Genomic DNA, 19,372 nt, shown 5'->3' on the forward strand with positions numbered 1-19,372 from the left:
CTAATTGTTTGGTTGCATGTAAATGTAGCTACTGAATAAGTCATTTGTTAAAAACCATAATTCATTTAGTAACAAAAAAAAAAAACAGACAAATATTGTTGGGTGTTGTAATGGATCGGTTAATAGTGGCTTTAGAGCTATTTTCATTGGTAAACATTGACAAAGTGACTGACAAACTGTATCTAAAATGTCATTTACTCAAAATTAACTTCCTGTTTATTGAACTGTCGTATAAAAACAGGTTTCCTCCTATATGCCAATAACTTCTGTAATAGTTCTAACATGATGTTTCTTCCGAAGACTTGAAAACATCTTTTGTGCAACTACATTGCTGTGACAACTTACCCTATTTTTTTTTTTTAGTGTGTCAACCCCACATACAAGTCAAGTTCTATCTCTTTTCCTGGGCGTCAACAATGGAAATGTTTTTTTTTTGTATCCAGGACTTCAAACATCACCTAAATATTCACTGGAGTAAAACATAATTTCATTAGATTAAGAAAACGGCATACATGCGCTATATATTCACACGAATACCCTTATTATAGTTTTGGCGAAAAGACATTTTCTAATTTGCTTACACCACGAAACTCTTCGGCTTTAGGACCCAGCAGCGGTCAGCGAGGCACAGAGACCTTACGGTGAATCACTACAGATGACGGGAGGAGCCCCTATGTATCCGTATCAACCAGGATTCAAAGCAGCTCAGCGTTTTAACAATACTTCAGATATTATTGTGTTTAAATTAACACAATATCACTCGTTTAGAATGACACTAAGAAATATTTCTGTACCCTGATGAGCTGCACGGAGGTGTAGTGGTCAGAGATGGAGCACATCAGAATGCCAAAGGTAAATCTCCAGCATCCATTCAATGATCCAATAATTCCCTTTTTCATGACATGTACCTCACATCTCCACGCATTGCTTCCACGTGCTCAGCATTAGTAACTTGAGGTTTTATTCTGGTTTTATTTAGTGTGTGACTTTAATGTGATCTTGTAAATGGAGTCATTCGCTGGATTCAACTCCGAGACCAATGTGCAAGGATAAAAATACAAGGGCCTTCATCTGTTATAGTTTACATTATTTATAATGTAAAGAAAATGACGGAAAAGCCATATAAAATTTTAAGTTTTGCTATTTGATCACAGATAATTAAAACATGCAGTATCATTTCAGACCAGAGGGATGATCACTAATATATGTTTGTGAGCTGGTATTTTTTTTGTGATTATTTTTTTTTTTATTATTGCAGAATAGAACATGGTCAACATGTGTGACACAACTTAACTATATACAAAACCAGGGTTAGCATGTATAAAAAATAAAATGAATAACATAATAAATAAATATAAAATAATAATAGATAGGTAAAAATAAATAAAATGGGGAGAAGGAGGGGGGAGGGAGGTTGAGTAGATAGCACCAGCACGGATCTAAGATTCCAACTGCTCCTTCTTCCTGGACTGTGAGCTGGTATTTTAATGCATCACTAATACTAATGTTATCTAATTAACTTGGTTATTTTTCACAGGTTGAAAATGTCCGGTTAGTGGACAGAAGTTCTTCTCGAAGAATTCAAGTGGGCATGCTCTACCTGACAGCCACACACACTATCTTTGTCGGTAAAGGATCTGAGGACAGAAGTGAGCTGTGGGTAAGTGTCTGATGTGTAAACTAGCGTTTGGCATTTTTGGAATGTCATTGTGCAGAATTTCTGTGTTCTAAATATGTACTACTTTAATTGTCTTTTTATAAGCACAATAACTGACACTTTATGTTTGTTTTTCACAGGTTCTGCACAGTTTGGTGTGTAACGTTGTAAAGCATAAAGCATCTCAGAGCGGATACCCTTTATTAATCCACTGCAAGAACTTTCAGGTCATGCAGTTTATCATTTCTCAAGAGAGCGACTGCCACAATGTTTACATTTCACTCTCACGTCTCTCCAGGCCAGGTGGGTCACCTAGCATGCATTTTGGCATTGTTTTAGAAATATACTGTGATAACGATATCATTGCAGACAAATCAGCATTTGTGTATTTAATACAGTTTTCAAAAGTAATTAAATAGACTGTTCTTTAATACACTGTTATGCTTATTTCAGTGTACCATGTTTTTGTTTTCTGACTTGCAGAAAAATATGAAGAGTTGTATTGTTTTTCCTTCAATCCCAATGTCGACAAAGCTGAACGGGAGCACTCATGGGACTTTTTAGATCTGAAGGCTGAGTACAGTCGAATGGGACTTCCAAATAAGCTATGGCATGTCACCCCAATCAACCGAGAGTACAGAGTTAGTATATCACCAACCATCACTACGTAAATACAATCAATATATTATGTAAGTGTTTGTTTTTTTAATGCACAACATTTCTTCTTGTAACACAGGTGTGTGATACTTACCCAGCTGACTTGTTTGTGCCTCAATCCGTCACCCTCCCTGTCATCATAGGGAGCTCAAAGTTTCGTAGCAGAGGTCGATTTCCCACGTTGTCATACTACTGCAAGGAAAACCATGTGAGTCTGGCTGCACATCTGGCACATTCTCTCTGCAGTCGTAGTATTCATCTGCCTCTTTTAAAGAGGCTGGATCTAAGATTCCAACTGCTCCTTCTTCCTGGACTGTGAGCTGGTATTTTAATGCATCACTAATACTAATGTTATCTAATTAACTTGGTTATTTTTCACAGGTTGAAAATGTCCGGTTAGTGGACAGAAGTTCTTCTCGAAGAATTCAAGTGGGCATGCTCTACCTGACAGCCACACACACTATCTTTGTCGGTAAAGGATCTGAGGACAGAAGTGAGCTGTGGGTAAGTGTCTGATGTGTAAACTAGCGTTTGGCATTTTTGGAATGTCATTGTGCAGAATTTCTGTGTTCTAAATATGTACTACTTTAATTGTCTTTTTATAAGCACAATAACTGACACTTTATGTTTGTTTTTCACAGGTTCTGCACAGTTTGGTGTGTAACGTTGTAAAGCATAAAGCATCTCAGAGCGGATACCCTTTATTAATCCACTGCAAGAACTTTCAGGTCATGCAGTTTATCATTTCTCAAGAGAGCGACTGCCACAATGTTTACATTTCACTCTCACGTCTCTCCAGGCCAGGTGGGTCACCTAGCATGCATTTTGGCATTGTTTTAGAAATATACTGTGATAACGATATCATTGCAGACAAATCAGCATTTGTGTATTTAATACAGTTTTCAAAAGTAATTAAATAGACTGTTCTTTAATACACTGTTATGCTTATTTCAGTGTACCATGTTTTTGTTTTCTGACTTGCAGAAAAATATGAAGAGTTGTATTGTTTTTCCTTCAATCCCAATGTCGACAAAGCTGAACGGGAGCACTCATGGGACTTTTTAGATCTGAAGGCTGAGTACAGTCGAATGGGACTTCCAAATAAGCTATGGCATGTCACCCCAATCAACCGAGAGTACAGAGTTAGTATATCACCAACCATCACTACGTAAATACAATCAATATATTATGTAAGTGTTTGTTTTTTTAATGCACAACATTTCTTCTTGTAACACAGGTGTGTGATACTTACCCAGCTGACTTGTTTGTGCCTCAATCCGTCACCCTCCCTGTCATCATAGGGAGCTCAAAGTTTCGTAGCAGAGGTCGATTTCCCACGTTGTCATACTACTGCAAGGAAAACCATGTGAGTCTGGCTGCACATCTGGCACATTCTCTCTGCAGTCTTAGTATTCATCTGCCTTTTTTAAAGAGGCTGTGGAGAATTTTGTCTTGTCCTTCATATGTCCTTGCCTGCCAAATATTTTGTCATCGGATTGAGGATGCGAGTTCAAGGTTCAAGAACACAGTGTTCTTGAGACTTGAGTGTTCTTATATATATATATATATATATATAGATACCTAATTTCTGATGAACCATTAATGTGATGCAGCTTGATTTTGCATTAAACTCCAACTTGATTTGGTTTCTTTACAAAGAAAGTGCACTGTTCTTCTCCCAACTCAAACTTGCAGTCAGTTAAACATTAAATTGTAGTTCATTTACCATGGCTAGATACTAAATGTGTCATGCAGCATGTGCGTGCATTGTGATTTACAGCAATAATGGATATTTTAAAAGCAAGGTCAAGTTCTTTCTGCACCCTCTTGGGTTCGGCACTCTTTTAAAAGACATTTCATTTCATTGAGGTCAAATATTCCCCACGGAGTCTCTGTGTTTTCTTTTGGACACACGAATTCAAACCACATGGAGAAACTTGCGTGTGACTTCCACATAAGGATCATGCTGGTGAGGCCCAAAGGGGTCAGTTATAGTTTAATATCTCCCCCATTCATGGTTCGTTAACCCCAAAATATGATTAGACCAGTGTCTAAAAAAGTAATAATACAAGCTCAGCCTTTAGAGTTTTATGAGACCAGGGCCAAATTCTCATGAAGTGCCCATTCCACAGAGAGGACAGTGTGATCTTCTGCTCTTTAAGTTGAATTTATTAATCGAGCATGACAGGATCAGACTGGGAATTACTCTTAGGCTGAATTATTGCATTTTACTCGATTGAGCAGAGTTTATTTGAATGGAAAGTATTAAAATATAATTTAGAATTAATATTTTTATTTAAATTTTTACAACTATATTAAAATATAATATTTTATAATATTTTATTAAATTAAATTTTATTTCTTATTTATTTTATTTTTTAATTTTTAAATGCTTGGGCCCCTTTCCCATTTGTTCAGAAAGCTGAATTTATTTATCAAGCATGAAAGGACCAGGCTGGGAATTACTTTGAGGCTGTACAATGCACAATTTTACTACTTGGAAAACATTAAAAACTTTTTTATTTATTAATTACATTTAAATATTTATTTGTGTACATATTAATAATTAATAAATACATATATTTCTATATTTTAGATGTTTTTTTTTTTTAAGCACCACTTTCACACTAAAGAAACACTGTACCACTAAAACTATTTTGTCCAACACTTATTTGTCATGACTTATCTTTTCTAGGGTTCCTAATGAACAAGGACCAATACTTGTGCCCATTAAAAAAAACAAAAAAAACATGACACCACAGGATACCAACATATGCTAACACCTATTCATACAATGTATTTTTTTTAGGCCACAATATGTCGCAGCAGTCAGCCTCTCTCTGGCTTCAGTGCTCGCTGCCTGGAGGACGAGCAAATGCTGCAGGCCATCATGAAGTCTAATCCTGGCAGCAGATTCATGTATGTTGTAGACACCAGACCCAAGGTCAGTCCACTTTATATCAGTATATGATGGACCAGATAGCAAAATTGCATATGAAAGACACTTTATGTAAGACTCTCATTTATTTCCAGCTAAATGCAATGGCAAACCGAGCTGCGGGCAAAGGCTACGAAAATGAGGACAACTACTGCAACATTAAGTTCCAGTTCATCGGCATTGAAAACATCCATGTGATGAGGAACAGTCAGCAGAAACTCATAGAGGGTATTGTCTCCATATTATTAAGTGAGAAAATGAATTTCACCATATAAACCATTGTAGTATTATGCTCCGGGAGATCCTTCTGTTAAGGTTTCAAAAGGTTTTTTTTTTTGCAGTAGTGCTATAGAGAGACTATTTTTGGTTCCCCGAAGAACATTTCAGTTAACAGATTTTAAAAGAAACCTTGAGAAAATGAATTTCACCATATAAACCACTGTAGTATTATGCTCCGGGAGATCCTTCTGTTAAGGTTTCAAAAGGTTTTTTTTTTGCAGTAGTGCTATAGAGAGACTATTTTTGGTTCCCCGAAGAACATTTCAGTTGTAGTATTATGCTCCGGGAGATCCTTCTGTTAAGGTTTCAAAAGGTTTTTTTTTTTGCAGTAGTGCTATAGAGAGACTATTTTTGGTTCCCCGAAGAACATTTCAGTTAACAGATTTTAAAAGAAACCTTTTTTTCCCTTAATGTGAAGAACATTTTAATATTCTGCAGAACCTTTTTACACTATAAAGATCCTTTTGGAAAAGGTTAAAGATCTCATGCAACCATGGATGCCAAAACTGTTTTTAGGAGTGTAGACCAGCTTGACCCAGTAGCAGCTCTCCTTCATTTCTTCCCATAGTGCATTTAAAAAACCAAGACTTAAGACCACTTAGCATTTTATTGTCTATAACAATGTTCTGCAGTGAACCATTGATTGTACCACAGGAGAGTTTCTTGGCAAAGCAGATTGTGTTGTAGGGGTGCTTTGAATCCATCTGGGTTTTATTCCTCGCCTATTTTTGTTTTGTTGACTTGACGATCGGAGACCCTTTTGCCCTGATTGAGAAAAGGAGGGCGTGAGAATGAAATCTTCCAGTGTTGAAGAAATAATAGTGGTACTGGGTGTGATAGCATTTTGACTCAGAAAACACTAGGGAGTCATCTGGTCGAATAATTCCAGCAGAGACTCTGCGGCTGTTTGAGATCTAATTACAACACGCTTGATTCTTCCTAGAATGGCAGTTTCCTTAAAATACTGTACAGTTAGTTTGGTCTCTGCCACCAAGAGTGACCAGGTTTGTCAGTATATTGGCTTGAGCCCTCATCTGGAGTGTTCTCATGGGACGTCACCAGCCCTTAAATACTCTTATCACATTTGAACTGTTGGCATATCAAAGTTTCAGTGCTCTCAGAGAATGTTTATGTTTGTTTGGAGAAAAAGAATCAATGCCACTTTTAGAAATACAAATTCATTTGGTTGTCATAATAACTAATGAGCCATAAGACAGAACTGTCATCAAGCCAATTTATCAGTTATGCATATTTTAAGTAACATAAATAAAGAGGGCACTCACAGAGGACGCTACATATGAGTCACTAGCTTTCTCTGCAAAGCCAAAGTAAATATTGAGCACTTTAAAGAAGAAGTCTCTAAACTACGGATATCCAAAAATATTCCTCATATCAGTTCCCTATTGTAAATTCTCAATAAAGCTCCTGGTTTTCATCAGATCGTATATAAACTTAACTTTAGCAGTGAATTTGTCTGGATCTTCTCAAAATGTCTGTTGTCGTTTTTTTAGTTTCGGCACTGCGTTCTCCCTCCATGGGAGAATTTCTCATGGGGCTTGAAAATTCAGACTGGTTGAGACACATCAAATCGATCATGGAGGCTGGAATCTTCATATCTAAGGTAAAAGATCCCTTTGAGAGTTCTTCAGCCCATGCGTGGGTGCTCTGGTACTGATTTCATGTTCTCACGTGCACAGGCCGTGGCAGAGGAAGGGGTCAGCGTCTTGGTTCATTGTTCTGATGGCTGGGATAGGACGGCTCAGGTGTGCTCTGTGGCCAGTGTGCTTCTGGACCCTTACTACAGGACCCTCAAGGGACTGATGGTAAACGAGAGCATGCTGCATTGTAGCTTGTAAACTTTACTCCGAAAGTACAAGTCACAGAGTTCACAGTGTAAGAAGATGCATAACTGACAGGCTGCCTGTGTGGGTCTTACTCATTTAATCATAAGGATTGACTCTGGCTGGATCTCTGCTGGAGAGGTTTCATTCAATAGCCGGGCTCAGTTTGGAATATCATATCTTCTTAGAAATTTACCCTCATATGGGGTCAACATAAAAGGAAGAACATACTTTCTAGCACAGATTAGTTCAGTCTGAGAATACCATCTCACTTCCTGATACACTGGTAACAGAAGGTACAGTATGTGCAGATGCATAGAATTAATTTGTGACCCATTTACAACGATGAAGTGTCATTTAATGCACAACTAGCACTAAATAGAATTGCTGAAATATTGCTTGTTTTCAAGCAGGTTTTACCAGCAGTTCCTGCCTTTTATTGATCAACAAAGCAACATGATCAGGATGCTCACACAAATAGATCAATGTTGTGAAAGTGCCAGTGGATTTTTTTTTTAGGAAGTGAGCTTACAAATGACTTACTCATAGTTGGTTTCTGCTTATGAAACTGGGAACATCAGAATTGACATTTTGCCTTTAAACAGTTCACAAGTACACTAGCTTTCAAAAGTTTGGGGTTGGTAAGATTTCTTAATGTTTTTTTTAAAGAAGGTCTGCACCAAGGCTGCATCAAAATACCTCTTTTTCAGCATCATTATTCCAGTCTTTATTGTCACATGATCCTTCAGAAATCATTCTAATATGCTGATTTGGTGCTCAATAAACATTTCTTTTTATTATCAATGTTGATTATTTTTCTTTGGTGAATAGAAAGTTTAAAAGAACAGTATTTATTTGAAATATAATGTCTTTAGGAAGTGAGCTTACAAATGACTTACTCATAGTTGGTTTCTGCTTATGAAACTGGGATCAGAGGAAGAATCTTAACATCAGAATTGACATTTTGCCTTTAAACAGTTCACAAGTACACTAGCTTTCAAAAGTTTGGGGTTGGTAAGATTTCTTAATGTTTTTTTTAAAGAAGGCCTGCACCAAGGCTGCATCAAAATACCTCTTTTTCAGCATCATTATTCCAGTCTTTATTGTCACATGATCCTTCAGAAATCATTCTAATATGCTGATTTGGTGCTCAATAAACATTTCTTTTTATTATCAATGTTGATTATTTTTCTTTGGTGAATAGAAAGTTTAAAAGAACAGTATTTATTTGAAATATAATGTCTTTACTGTCACTATTGATCAATTTAATTCATCCTTGCCGAGTCAAAGTATTGATTTCTTTTTTTAAAAAGAGCTTACTGATCTTATTTTGGAGTGGTATTTTATTCTGTTTATTTTATGTGTAGGTGCTGATTGAGAAAGACTGGGTTTCTTTTGGACACAAGTTTTCACACAGGTCGGCCTCCATTGAATAATTTACAGAGGTTTTCTGATGTATTAGCTCAAAAGTGCTCATTCTAAATGTAAGTGACTTTATGGCGTTTCAGATGTGGTCATCTTGATGGAGAAGCAAAGGAAGTGTCACCTGTCATAGACCAGTTCCTGGACTGTTTATGGCAGCTTATGGAACAGTTTCCCTGTTATTTTGAGTACAATGAGAAGTTTCTAATCAGCATCCACAACCACATCTACTCCTGTCACTATGGCAACTTCATTTGTAACAGCCAGAAGGAGAGGAAAGATCTGTGGTAATTGTCCTGTGTATTTGATGGCATGATGTCAAAACTTAATTTGCCAAAATGTATGATACGGGGTATGTCAGTATTCTCTGCATGTATTGAACACGTTTTATTGCATGTGTTTTTTTGTTTTGTTTTTCTGTAGCATCAAAGAGAAAACTCATTCCATATGGCCTCATTTATGGGAGAACAAGCTGGATTTCATGAACCCTCTGTTCAAACCTGATCAGAGCCAGAATCAGGGACTTCTAAGGCCCAGAACTGCCCCCTACTGTTTTAAGTATGTCATAACATGTTAAATTGTTTTTTCTTCTCCACAATGAAATATACACTAATAATACATATTTTTATTCTCTTTATCATGCAGTTTTTCTCTTTAGTCCTAAGTATTCATTTGTTTTTAAAAGTCAGAGTAACTGATCTATGGTATTTATGTTTGTTTAACTGCAAAGATTGTTTGTCTTTTCTGTGTTTAGATACTGGAGAAGGTTGTATAATCGTTTTGATCGTGAGTTGCACCCACGTCAGTCTGAGCTAGATTGTCTGATGACTGTAAAAGAAGAAACGCAACAACTTGAGGAAGATCTGGCTCTCTGTGAGCAGGTAGAACACCATATATTTGCTTAAAAATCATTTGATTTGAATCTCTTTTAAATCACAATGAAATTGTGAAGACCACCTTGTTTACTTAAAAGAATAGTTCACCCAAAAATGAAAATGTGCTGAAAATGTACTCACCTTCAGGCCATCCAAGATGAGTTTGTTTTTTCATCGTAGCAGATTTTGAGAAATTTAGCACTTGCTTACCAGTGGATCCTCTGCAGTGAATGGGTGCCGTCAGAATGAGAGTCCTGATAAATACATCACAATAATCCACAAGTAATAATCCATTGGTGAGCAAATGATGTAATGCTAAATTTCGATGAAGAAACAAACTCATCTACATCTCGGATGGCCTGAGATTGAGTAAGATTTCAGTAACTGTTAATCATTTTTTGATGAATTTTATTATGCATGTTCCTTTAAATATGCGTGTTCTACAAATGCAGAATTTTCATCCACACAAAGTCTGCCTTTTTAACTTCAGTGATCAAGTATTTTACCTTTGCAGAAACTGGCTGTTCTGGATAAGGAGCGTGCAAAAACCCTTTACATGCAAAAGGGTGTGTTGGAGAGCAAGCAGGCCCTGTGGTCGTTACCTTTAGATACAAGCCTGGCCAATACTCCTCAGGATTACATCGGTGGCTTTATAGGTGGTGCTCCCAATGTTTTCACCCTACAACAAGGAGAGAGAGAAAGCGCAGAGCTTTGCCTGTTTGGAGACAAACCAAAAAGCTCTGATGCTGACAATAGTGACCAGGAGTCAGGAGTGGCAGATTTCAGCTCCCATTCTTCTGGTGAAGAGTCCTTGCCAAGTGAGGACAGCGTGAAGGATCCTGATTCGGATGAGACTGGCCCCAACAGAGCGTGAACAAATGCAAAATTTAGCAAGAAGAAAAAGCTATTACTGTACCTGATCAACTGTATGTGATCTACTTGATCTGCTGTATGTGATCAAGATAGGAGTGTGGTATTTCAAATTATGCAAAGATATTGGACAATGTGGACATGTGTCTCATGTGTCTGGCATTACAGAAGTATGTCTTTCTGTCTGAACGTGTAATACAGGTGTACTATATAAAGAGTGATATTTTAATCTAGTATATATTTATAATTTCTCATTAGCATGAATTCTTTCAAATATTAAATACTTGTGTGCAATAAATTATCTGATCTTAATTTTTTTTGCACTTTGTGCACTTGAATAACATGAATATCTGAAAATTCTGTTTATTGTGAAATGAATGTGATATTTACATTAGAAAGTACTTATTTAAAGCTATTTATTTCTTAGTGGATTCGGACGGTCCTTGGATAGTTTACATAGTGTAAAACATTTGTCTGGCACAATGATCTTTGTTGTTTGTTAAAAAACAAATTCCAAGAAACGCAAAGAACCAAAAGAAACCAGACCAAATAAGCATTGAGTGAAGCAAAAAATATATTAATACTAATGTATACATTTAGGAAATTAATGTTTTCTTAAATTATTTTGAAGGATTAATGGAGACAGTTCTCAGATTTAGGTCAGTTTAGATCCATATTGCAGATTTCCTCACCTATTGCCATGTCTTAACCTCTCACTTTGTCACGAGATGTGTAATGTTGATACAGTATATATATATATAAATAAAGGCATTTCTGGAAATTGAGAGATCTAGTTTTATCAATATTATTTATTTTATTTTTTGTTAGGACAATGTAATCACAGCTCACATCATTGTGTTTATCCCAAAATAATTTTTTAAAATTTTAACAAAGAACACAACCTTTATAAGCAAAGAGACAAACAAAACATTCAAAGAGGGTTGCAACACATGAAATTCTGAAATGATCTAAACTGTATTATCTTATTACACCATAGAAGAGTCTTACCACAGAAGAGTCTTAAGAGTTCTTTAAAGAATTCAAATATATATATATATATATATGCACACAATATATAAAATCTCACAAAGAGTTCAAATGTCACGCGTCGTCGTGTCGTGACGTCACGCTGCGCTGGAGCGCTGTGATGTAGTTCAGAGGTGGCAGCTGGTTGTTGATATCGGTGTTAGCCCAATAAAACTATATAAAAGTAAAGAGCAAGGTCCCAGTCCTTTCTAAACAAGGTGATTTTGTATTACAGAAGCAGTATACGCTTTAAGTGTAACTGCCTTGTTTGAGGAAAGGTAAGTCCTGACAGAAAAAGTGAACTTTGATCATAATAACAGGACAAACTTTTGTGGCTAGGCTACTAGCTAACACGCTAGCCACATACATAAATAAACATTCACCCCGACACCAAACAGCATCATTCACATCTTACAAGAGGGATTATTTACAACAACAAAAAAAGAAAACTACAAAAGCTGACTGTAGACATGATTTCAGGACGTTTGCGGTTTTTGTTTTAGTTGTTTAGCAGATGTTGTGCTAGCTAGTGCTGATAACCTGCCAACTTACAATAAATTTGGACATTTATTAGCTTAATGACATAAAACGACATATAATAGGTTAGAAAGGCACTTCAACTTACAATAAATGATTTGGACATTTATTAGCTTAATGACATAAAACGACATATAATAGGTTAGAAAGGCACTTTAATAGGCATGTATGTTTAAAAGCATTTTTTTGGCACACGACCAATCTTCTTACTTGTTTTGCTGGCATATTGAAGTGATTGCTGCTCCTGTTAGCCTGCGACCATTTAGTCTCATCTAGCACTTATAATGTTTAGTCACAGTTCTACAGTTGTTGTTTTGTGTGTGTGTGTGTGTGTCTGAATGATTGTCCTTTCAATGCTTTCATGAAGCAAGAATAGTAGATGAGTAGTCATGTTTACTAAGGCTGAAGCATATGAAAATCTCCCTGTGTTTATAGTCCTCATGATGCTGTCTGGAATGATAAGGATGAGCTAATCTAATATCTAGTTTGAAGTCAGTAAAGACACGACTAATGATTTACCAAAGTCAGTCAGCCAGGCCATGACAGAAGAATTATCCACAAACCATAGATACATGTAGTGTTTTTGTGTGTGGATCTGAAGCTGCTGTAGTAAGGGAATTTCCCCGGTGTGGGATTTATAAAGTCCATCAAATCAAATCTAATCAAAATATTTTTGAAAATATATGCAGACCTGTTATTGACCATTGCAGAAAATACAATTTTGTTCAAAAATAAACAATTTGGTCATACTTTAATGGGACAGCTTCTTATGTTGATGTTATATATATAGAGCGAGAGAGACATTTAATATATTTTCTTCCATTTACTCTGCAATTTGAAGTTGTTGGGTTTTTTTTTTGCGCATTTGTAAATGGTCTTTTGTATTTTGTTACCTTTTTGTTTATGGTTTAATGACAATAAAGTGATTTGTTTTAAATCAGCACCTTCCTGATTGTCTGATTGTGATGTTTTGTTTTTGTTTTTTTTCAGGTAAAAAGAGGGAACAAGCAACTATTATTTCATGAGAATATACACTGGGGAGTGTTTTTTTGGTTTTGATGCCGTGAACCTGGAACTATGCCCGCAGCCATTGTGGATCATAGTCAAAGAATATGTGAAGTTTGGGCCAGCAACCTGGATGAGGAGATGAAGAGGATCCGACAGGTGACCCGAAAATTCAACTACATTGCAATGGTGAGTTTGAACTCTTAATGCTTTATTCAAATCAATCCAGTTTCATTTTTCAAATGTGATCTAGAACTGACTATCATTTTGTAAGTTGTAATCCGTATGTTCAGACAGTGCAGTTAATATCCGGTAGGTCTATGTCACTTGCCATAGTAATGATTTAAGTGTCAGCCTGTTGGCAAGAGACATAATAGAACTGCTGTCATTGTGGAAAGAGAGGACAGGAAAAACGGGAGAATTTCAATCATGAGACACATCAGACAACAAAAACAAAGTCAAGTCAAAGGCATTACAGCAAATCATATTGAGTCAAAAATTGCTTGTTCGTTGTGTAGATTTAATACACAATAACGTGAGCAAAATGAGTGAATTTTGACAGCTGTAGACGCTACTACTCTTTGTGAATGGCATTAGTCACATTGCATCCTGAATGATAAAAAAAATAAACCAATTTGAAATCCAGTCTGACTGTTCCAGATTTGTTACTGTAAAAAAAATTAAATCTACATTTTTGATAATTGAAATAAAATATAGATAGATGTAAAAATGTCTCTGGCAGCAAACTAGTAGTGCTGTCAAAATTAGCGTGTTAACGCAGGCGATTAATTTTTTTCAGTTGAACGCGTTAAAAATATTTAATGCAATTAACACAGGGGTGGAGCTAGGGTTGGCCACCCCACTCACAACTGCTGTTTCTGTTTCTTTTTTCTTGACAAGAATTGCGTTTATTTAGATGCAGAGACTACCACATCAAACGGGAGACTTTTCAGAAGCGCTCTACAACTTCACCTCAGCGCCAGGCGCTAGTCAAACGAACACAAAATAAAAGGCACGGGTGACGAGAGAGCTTCAGTAGAACAACAGTGAACCATGGTCAGACGAGATGCTGTCAGGCCATGTGTAAATAAAAACAAATTTTCCTGTCCTGTCCGCCGTTATACTGTCATGAAGTTATCAAAAAGGCGATTAAAGCTGCCTTAAAACTGTGCTTGCATGTAAGTATTTGTAATATATGAATCACATTTAATAACATGTCTCTGAAATGCAGTGGTTTTCAAAACTGTCCTGGGGCAGCCCTCATCTAACACACCCGATTCAACTCGTCAGCTCGTTGGTAGATACTTTAAGACCTGAAGTGGGTCAGAAAAGGTAAAGAGTTGTGAGAAAATATGATGCGTGTCAGATCCGCATCATGTTCAGCAGCAGCAGCTCTTAAAGTAAAAGCAGCCAAAAAAAAACTAATAACCAAGCTGCTGTGATGTCTTTTAATCAAAGACAAAAGAGCAAATCAATAACTTTTGTAGTTTTAACTGATTCATCTATATTTAATTTAGAATTTAGTGTTTGATAACTTTATCAGTTTCTGTATATTTAATATTCTACTTGCTGAAGGGCACAGGTAGCTAAATATGACATTTATTATAATGGGTTTATGTGAAGAGTGTTTTAAGTTCACTTAAATTAGAAGTCTAATAAATGTTAAAATTGATAGGTCTCAATTATATTGTAATGTTGAATGGCAAAAGTCAATAGTTAAATATTAGGGGAAAAAACAATTTCCTAGAGACATCAGTAGTACTGGTATCAGTGATACTCGCCTTCAGTAAAGATAAAAAAGATGTCATTAAACAAATATTAAAAACATAGTGTCTTCTTTGTTTCTATGTTAATTTGAAAATTGAATGTGAAATTATTGCAATATAAAAGTATATTTAAAAACTTGAATGTTAGGTGGGATTAATCTCGATTAATTTCAGAAAAGTATGAAATAAAAAAATTTAATTGATTGACAGCACTAATTTTAAACTAATAAAAATGACAGAAGCACATAACAAAATTGCTCTTTATTTAAAGAGATTTTTAGTCTGATAGGCCAAAAATCAGATATTTTCTGCCTGTCTAAACACATCCCTTTTTTTGATACTGTGCTATAAATATACAAATAACCATAACAACCATAATGCATTTCGCTGCATTTGTAGGACACAGAGTTTCCAGGTGTAGTTGCAAGACCAATCGGTGAATTTAGAAGCAATGCTGATTACCAGTACCAGCTGCTGCGGTGTAATGTTGACTTGTTAAAGATCATCCAGCTTGGCCTTACATTTATGAACGAACAGGGTGAATACCCTCCAGGGACGTCAACATGGCAGTTCAACTTCAAATTTAACCTCACGTAAGCATTGCACTTTGTAATTTAAGAGGTATGACGCATATTTTAAACAACAACGCATCAATCCATGATCACACTTTTATGTACACAAGTCCATGTTGAAGATGACTTTTCTTGTCTTCAGGTGTATCCATAGCCATCATGTGATTCTTTATGAAAGCTGGACATTACACCAGCGGTACTGTCTTTTGCAGGGAAGACATGTATGCACAGGATTCCATTGAGTTGCTCACTTCGTCAGGTATCCAGTTTAAGAAGCATGAGGAGGAGGGGATTGAGACTCTGTACTTTGCTGAGCTGCTTATGACCTCAGGTGTGGTGCTTTGTGAGGGGGTCAAGTGGCTCTCATTCCATAGGTAATCTTACAGTAATATTCACATAGTGAAATGAATACAGTGTTTCAGTGGTGATTTAAACCACAACTCCAGATTCTTCACAGCTTGGGAAAATGTACAGTACTGTTTAAAAATGTGTTTCTCTTTTGTGGTTTATTATAGTACAAGTCTAAAACTGTGGTTCAATGAATTATACTATTTTCAAGCTAATTTTTGTCTCTTTTTTTTTTCTTCTTTTTTTTCCCAAACAGTGGCTATGACTTTGGCTACTTGATTAAAAATTTGTCGAACTCGAAATTGCCAGAGGAAGAGGTTGACTTCTTCGAGATTCTTCGTTTATTTTTTCCCATCATTTATGATGTGAAATACCTCATGAAGAGCTGTAAGAACTTGAAGGTATTTTAGCATTTGGAAATGTGCATGAAGATATTGTCATTAGAAATACAATTTTTTGTTAGGACAATGTAATCACAGCTCACATCATTGTGTTTATCCCAAAATAATTTTTTTTAATTTTAACAAAGAACACAACCTTTATAAGCAAAGAGACAAACAAGGTATTTTAGCATTTGGAAATGTGCATGAAGATATTGTCATTAGAAATACAGGCTTTACAAAGTGAGTTATTGTTTTTTAGTTTTTTGTTTTTTGGTGAGTCCATTAAACAACAGAAAAAGACTCAAAAAAGACAACATGATCTACAATAATCCCTTCATTTTTTAAATTTATATAGCAAAAATATTCAGAATTGATCAGTGTGATTTTACTTTATATATGCTTTTACACTATAAATATTTTTGTATTTTTAGTTTTAGTAATTTTGTGCTTGTCAATTGTATTCATTTTTATATTTCTATTTAGCTTTAGTTTAGTCTGAGGAACAAAAAACAATGAATCACATGAAAAATTATTATTTTGAATTAGCTGTTATTTTTTATTTTCATTTTATTTTAATATTTTTATTCGCTTTTGTAATTTTTATTAGTACAATATTTCTATTTAGCTTTATTTTGACCTCAGTTCTAGTTTAAGTAGTACTTCAACAAATTTATTTCATTTAATCGCCAAGGCAACATTTGTTGGTTTCATGTTTTTTTTTTTTCTTTTTCGTTTTTTTATAAAAAAATTTATTTGACTTCAGCTTTATGTCAGTTACTGAAAACTATTTTAATAGTTTTAGTTAAAAGATAACAACACTGGCTGATACGTATCCTTACAAACCCACGTATTTGAATTATATCAGGGGTCACTTTAATTTGTAGCAGTCTGTGTGAATAGAAGGAATTTGTGCCTGATTTCTGTCATGTGATGTGCAGGGTGGTCTGCAGGAGGTGGCAGAGCAGCTTGAGCTGGAGAGAATTGGACCTCAGCATCAGGCAGGCTCTGACTCACTCCTCACAGGAATGGCTTTTTTCAAGATGAGAGAGGTGTGCCTTCAGCTGGAAAAAAACATCAAAGTGCTATGCATATTAAAAATCACAAAGAATCTTTTAAAGTGGCACCGAATGCAGCATTGGTACTGACTGTAACATCGTTGTCGTTGCAGATGTTTTTTGAGGATCACATTGATGATGCAAAGTATTGTGGTCACTTGTATGGACTGGGTTCAGGCTCATCCTATGTCCAGAACGGCACTGGAAACGCTTACGAGGAGGAGGCAAACAAGCAGCAGTCATGACACAACAAGAATCCCTCACCATAAACAACCTCATATACAGGGCTCAAAACATGGGTTTTTAGTTGTTGTTTTGTTTTTCATGAAGGATTTGATAGGATTTTGCACTTTAAAGCTCCCATCCGACAGAACTTCTTCCCTTTGTTGCCTTCTCTGGGTTAAATCTTTTCACACAATGTTCATCTTTTATGGTTAAAGAAGGGGAACCATTTGGTGTTTTAGTTTTCCCCCCCACAGCTCAGCCTTAATATTAAGCTACTTTTTATGTTCTTTTTTATCGTTAATTTATTGCATTAATTTCTTCTCGTGTACGGTTGTTTAGTTCGACTAATTTGGCGAAACCGAGTACACCAGTCACCTACGTGAACTGTCATTCCCTGATCACAGGAGTACTGATTTCTCACACTTTGCAATAGCTGTAGACAGATGGAGGATCTCACAGACACACAGGTCAATACAGGCACTTAATTGTAAAGCAAAGCCTCGCACTGATTTTACCCTTTATGTTGGGTTAGCACAGATTTTACCACACAAGTAAATTAAGAGTGATGATGTAACTGCCACTATTTAAGTGAACTGAGGTCACCTCGTACTTCTGGATCAAGATTGTCTTTCCATTTTCATTTTTAAAAGAGATTTAAAGGTTTTGTAGTATTTTAGTATCAAAGAAGATCAAAGCCTTTTATTCATTTAAGAAATAATGCCTCTTAAAAGAAATCTTAGCCAACTCAAGTGCTCAGTATCAGTGGAATTAGTTTTACTTGTAGTGTGCTGGTTTTTGAATGGTGCAGTTTGTGATGTTTGGGTTTTTCCTCTTTTTTTTGTATTGTATTGCTTTACAATTCTGTGTCGCCTAGATCTGCTGCATGTACTGAAACATTTTTGAATAAATGCTGTGTTAACTACTCTGAGCTTTTATAGATATGTGAATCGCATGAATGCAGCTTGTCCTTTTTTTTTTTTTTGAATGTCTGATTTGGTGAATGATTTTGGTAGCTCGTAACCTCCCTCCTGTTTGTCCATCATCTTGATGTGTACAGTATCCACACTGGTATTATGCAATATAAAGAGACTGTTTTTAGAGCATTTGGAAATAAAAGCCAGATTTTTCTAACATATCCAAAATCTGTTCAGATTTATGCTGTTAAAAGTTTTATTGCACTTTTCTTAAAGGAATAGTTCACCCCAAAAAATCAAAACTTACTAATGGACCCTCAGTCCACCCAAGATGGAGATGTGTTTGTTTCTTCATCGTAACAGGTTTGAAGAAATTTAGCATCACCAATAGATCTTCTGCAGTGAATGAGTGTCGTCAGAAAGTCCAAACACCTGATAAAAACCACTATAATCCACAAGTAATTAATATAACTCCAGTCCATCAATTAAGGTCTCAGCTGTGTGCTTACAATAAATCCGTCCTTAAGACATTTTTACCATCTCAACTGGCTAAAATACATGTTACGCCAAATCAGTTCCAATGAAGAAACAAACTCATCCTACATCTTGGATGGCCTGAGGATGAATACATTTTCAGCAAATTTTAATTTTTAGGTGAAATATTCCTTTAATGGACAGATGCTATAGCTGTAAGTGTTAGACAAACAATACCAGAACAACACTGTAGAACTTAATAAAATATCACTTTATTTATCTTACAGTAACGCTCATCAAGGCATCTCATTCAATGGTGTTGTCATACAGAGTCTGAATTTATATGAAAACACATCAAGCTACCAACACAAACAGCCAGCAGAGTTTCACATACTCTCAAAGAGAACAAAAGCTGCAACAACAATCTACATACACAAAAGCAAGAACCGGAAGAAAACTTGTATCACAGTTTATTTTTGAATGTGGTGTGTGTGAACCTAATCACAAAATAAACAACAGACAGTTCCA

At 35.8% G+C, this 19,372-nt stretch overlaps 2 protein-coding genes across 3 annotated transcripts; both read left to right on the top strand.

Moving 5' to 3' along the window:
• Nucleotides 1-286: 286 nt before the first annotated feature.
• Nucleotides 287-11,312, top strand: LOC107751936 (myotubularin-related protein 7-like). The gene is made up of 14 exons (XM_016567719.1): nucleotides 287-852; nucleotides 1,538-1,660; nucleotides 1,798-1,960; nucleotides 2,141-2,298; nucleotides 2,394-2,522; nucleotides 5,124-5,258; nucleotides 5,348-5,480; nucleotides 7,043-7,152; nucleotides 7,229-7,354; nucleotides 8,740-8,789; nucleotides 8,881-9,081; nucleotides 9,218-9,352; nucleotides 9,549-9,675; nucleotides 10,184-11,312. Exons 1-14 carry the CDS (start codon nucleotides 829-831, stop codon nucleotides 10,541-10,543), a joined length of 1,974 nt encoding a protein of 657 aa, XP_016423205.1. The 5' UTR covers nucleotides 287-828; the 3' UTR covers nucleotides 10,544-11,312.
• Nucleotides 11,313-11,693: 381 nt separating this feature from the next.
• On the top strand, nucleotides 11,694-17,604 carry cnot7 (CCR4-NOT transcription complex, subunit 7). 2 transcript variants are annotated; one of them, XM_016567722.1, is made up of 7 exons: nucleotides 11,694-11,843; nucleotides 13,093-13,296; nucleotides 15,273-15,466; nucleotides 15,658-15,819; nucleotides 16,050-16,194; nucleotides 17,115-17,225; nucleotides 17,345-17,604. In XM_016567722.1, the coding sequence occupies exons 2-7, from the start codon at nucleotides 13,180-13,182 to the stop codon at nucleotides 17,474-17,476; spliced, it is 861 nt and encodes a 286-aa protein (XP_016423208.1). In that variant the 5' UTR covers nucleotides 11,694-11,843; nucleotides 13,093-13,179; the 3' UTR covers nucleotides 17,477-17,604. The 2 variants fall into 2 exon arrangements, with proteins under 2 accessions (XP_016423208.1, XP_016423209.1); XM_016567723.1 differs by having other exon boundaries at nucleotides 11,694-11,783.
• Nucleotides 17,605-19,372: the final 1,768 nt, after the last annotated feature.

This window comes from Sinocyclocheilus rhinocerous, unplaced genomic scaffold (assembly GCF_001515625.1).
Source record: "Sinocyclocheilus rhinocerous isolate Xijiao unplaced genomic scaffold, SAMN03320098_v1.1 scaffold662, whole genome shotgun sequence".
In the NCBI taxonomy this organism is placed as follows: domain Eukaryota; kingdom Metazoa; phylum Chordata; class Actinopteri; order Cypriniformes; family Cyprinidae; genus Sinocyclocheilus; species Sinocyclocheilus rhinocerous.

Bases quoted from the DNA above. Each gene is read 5' to 3' on its own strand.
- cnot7 (XM_016567722.1), top strand. From the start codon at position 13,180: ATGCCCGCAGCCATTGTGGATCATAGTCAAAGAATATGTGAAGTTTGG. The intron at 15,467-15,657 runs GTAAGCATTGCA...TGTCTTTTGCAG, and splicing joins AACTTCAAATTTAACCTCAC to GGAAGACATGTATGCACAGG. The intron at 15,820-16,049 runs GTAATCTTACAG...TTTCCCAAACAG, and splicing joins AAGTGGCTCTCATTCCATAG to TGGCTATGACTTTGGCTACT.
- LOC107751936 (XM_016567719.1), top strand. From the start codon at position 829: ATGGAGCACATCAGAATGCCAAAG. The intron at 1,661-1,797 runs GTAAGTGTCTGA...TGTTTTTCACAG, and splicing joins AGGACAGAAGTGAGCTGTGG to GTTCTGCACAGTTTGGTGTG. The intron at 5,259-5,347 runs GTCAGTCCACTT...ATTTATTTCCAG, and splicing joins TTGTAGACACCAGACCCAAG to CTAAATGCAATGGCAAACCG.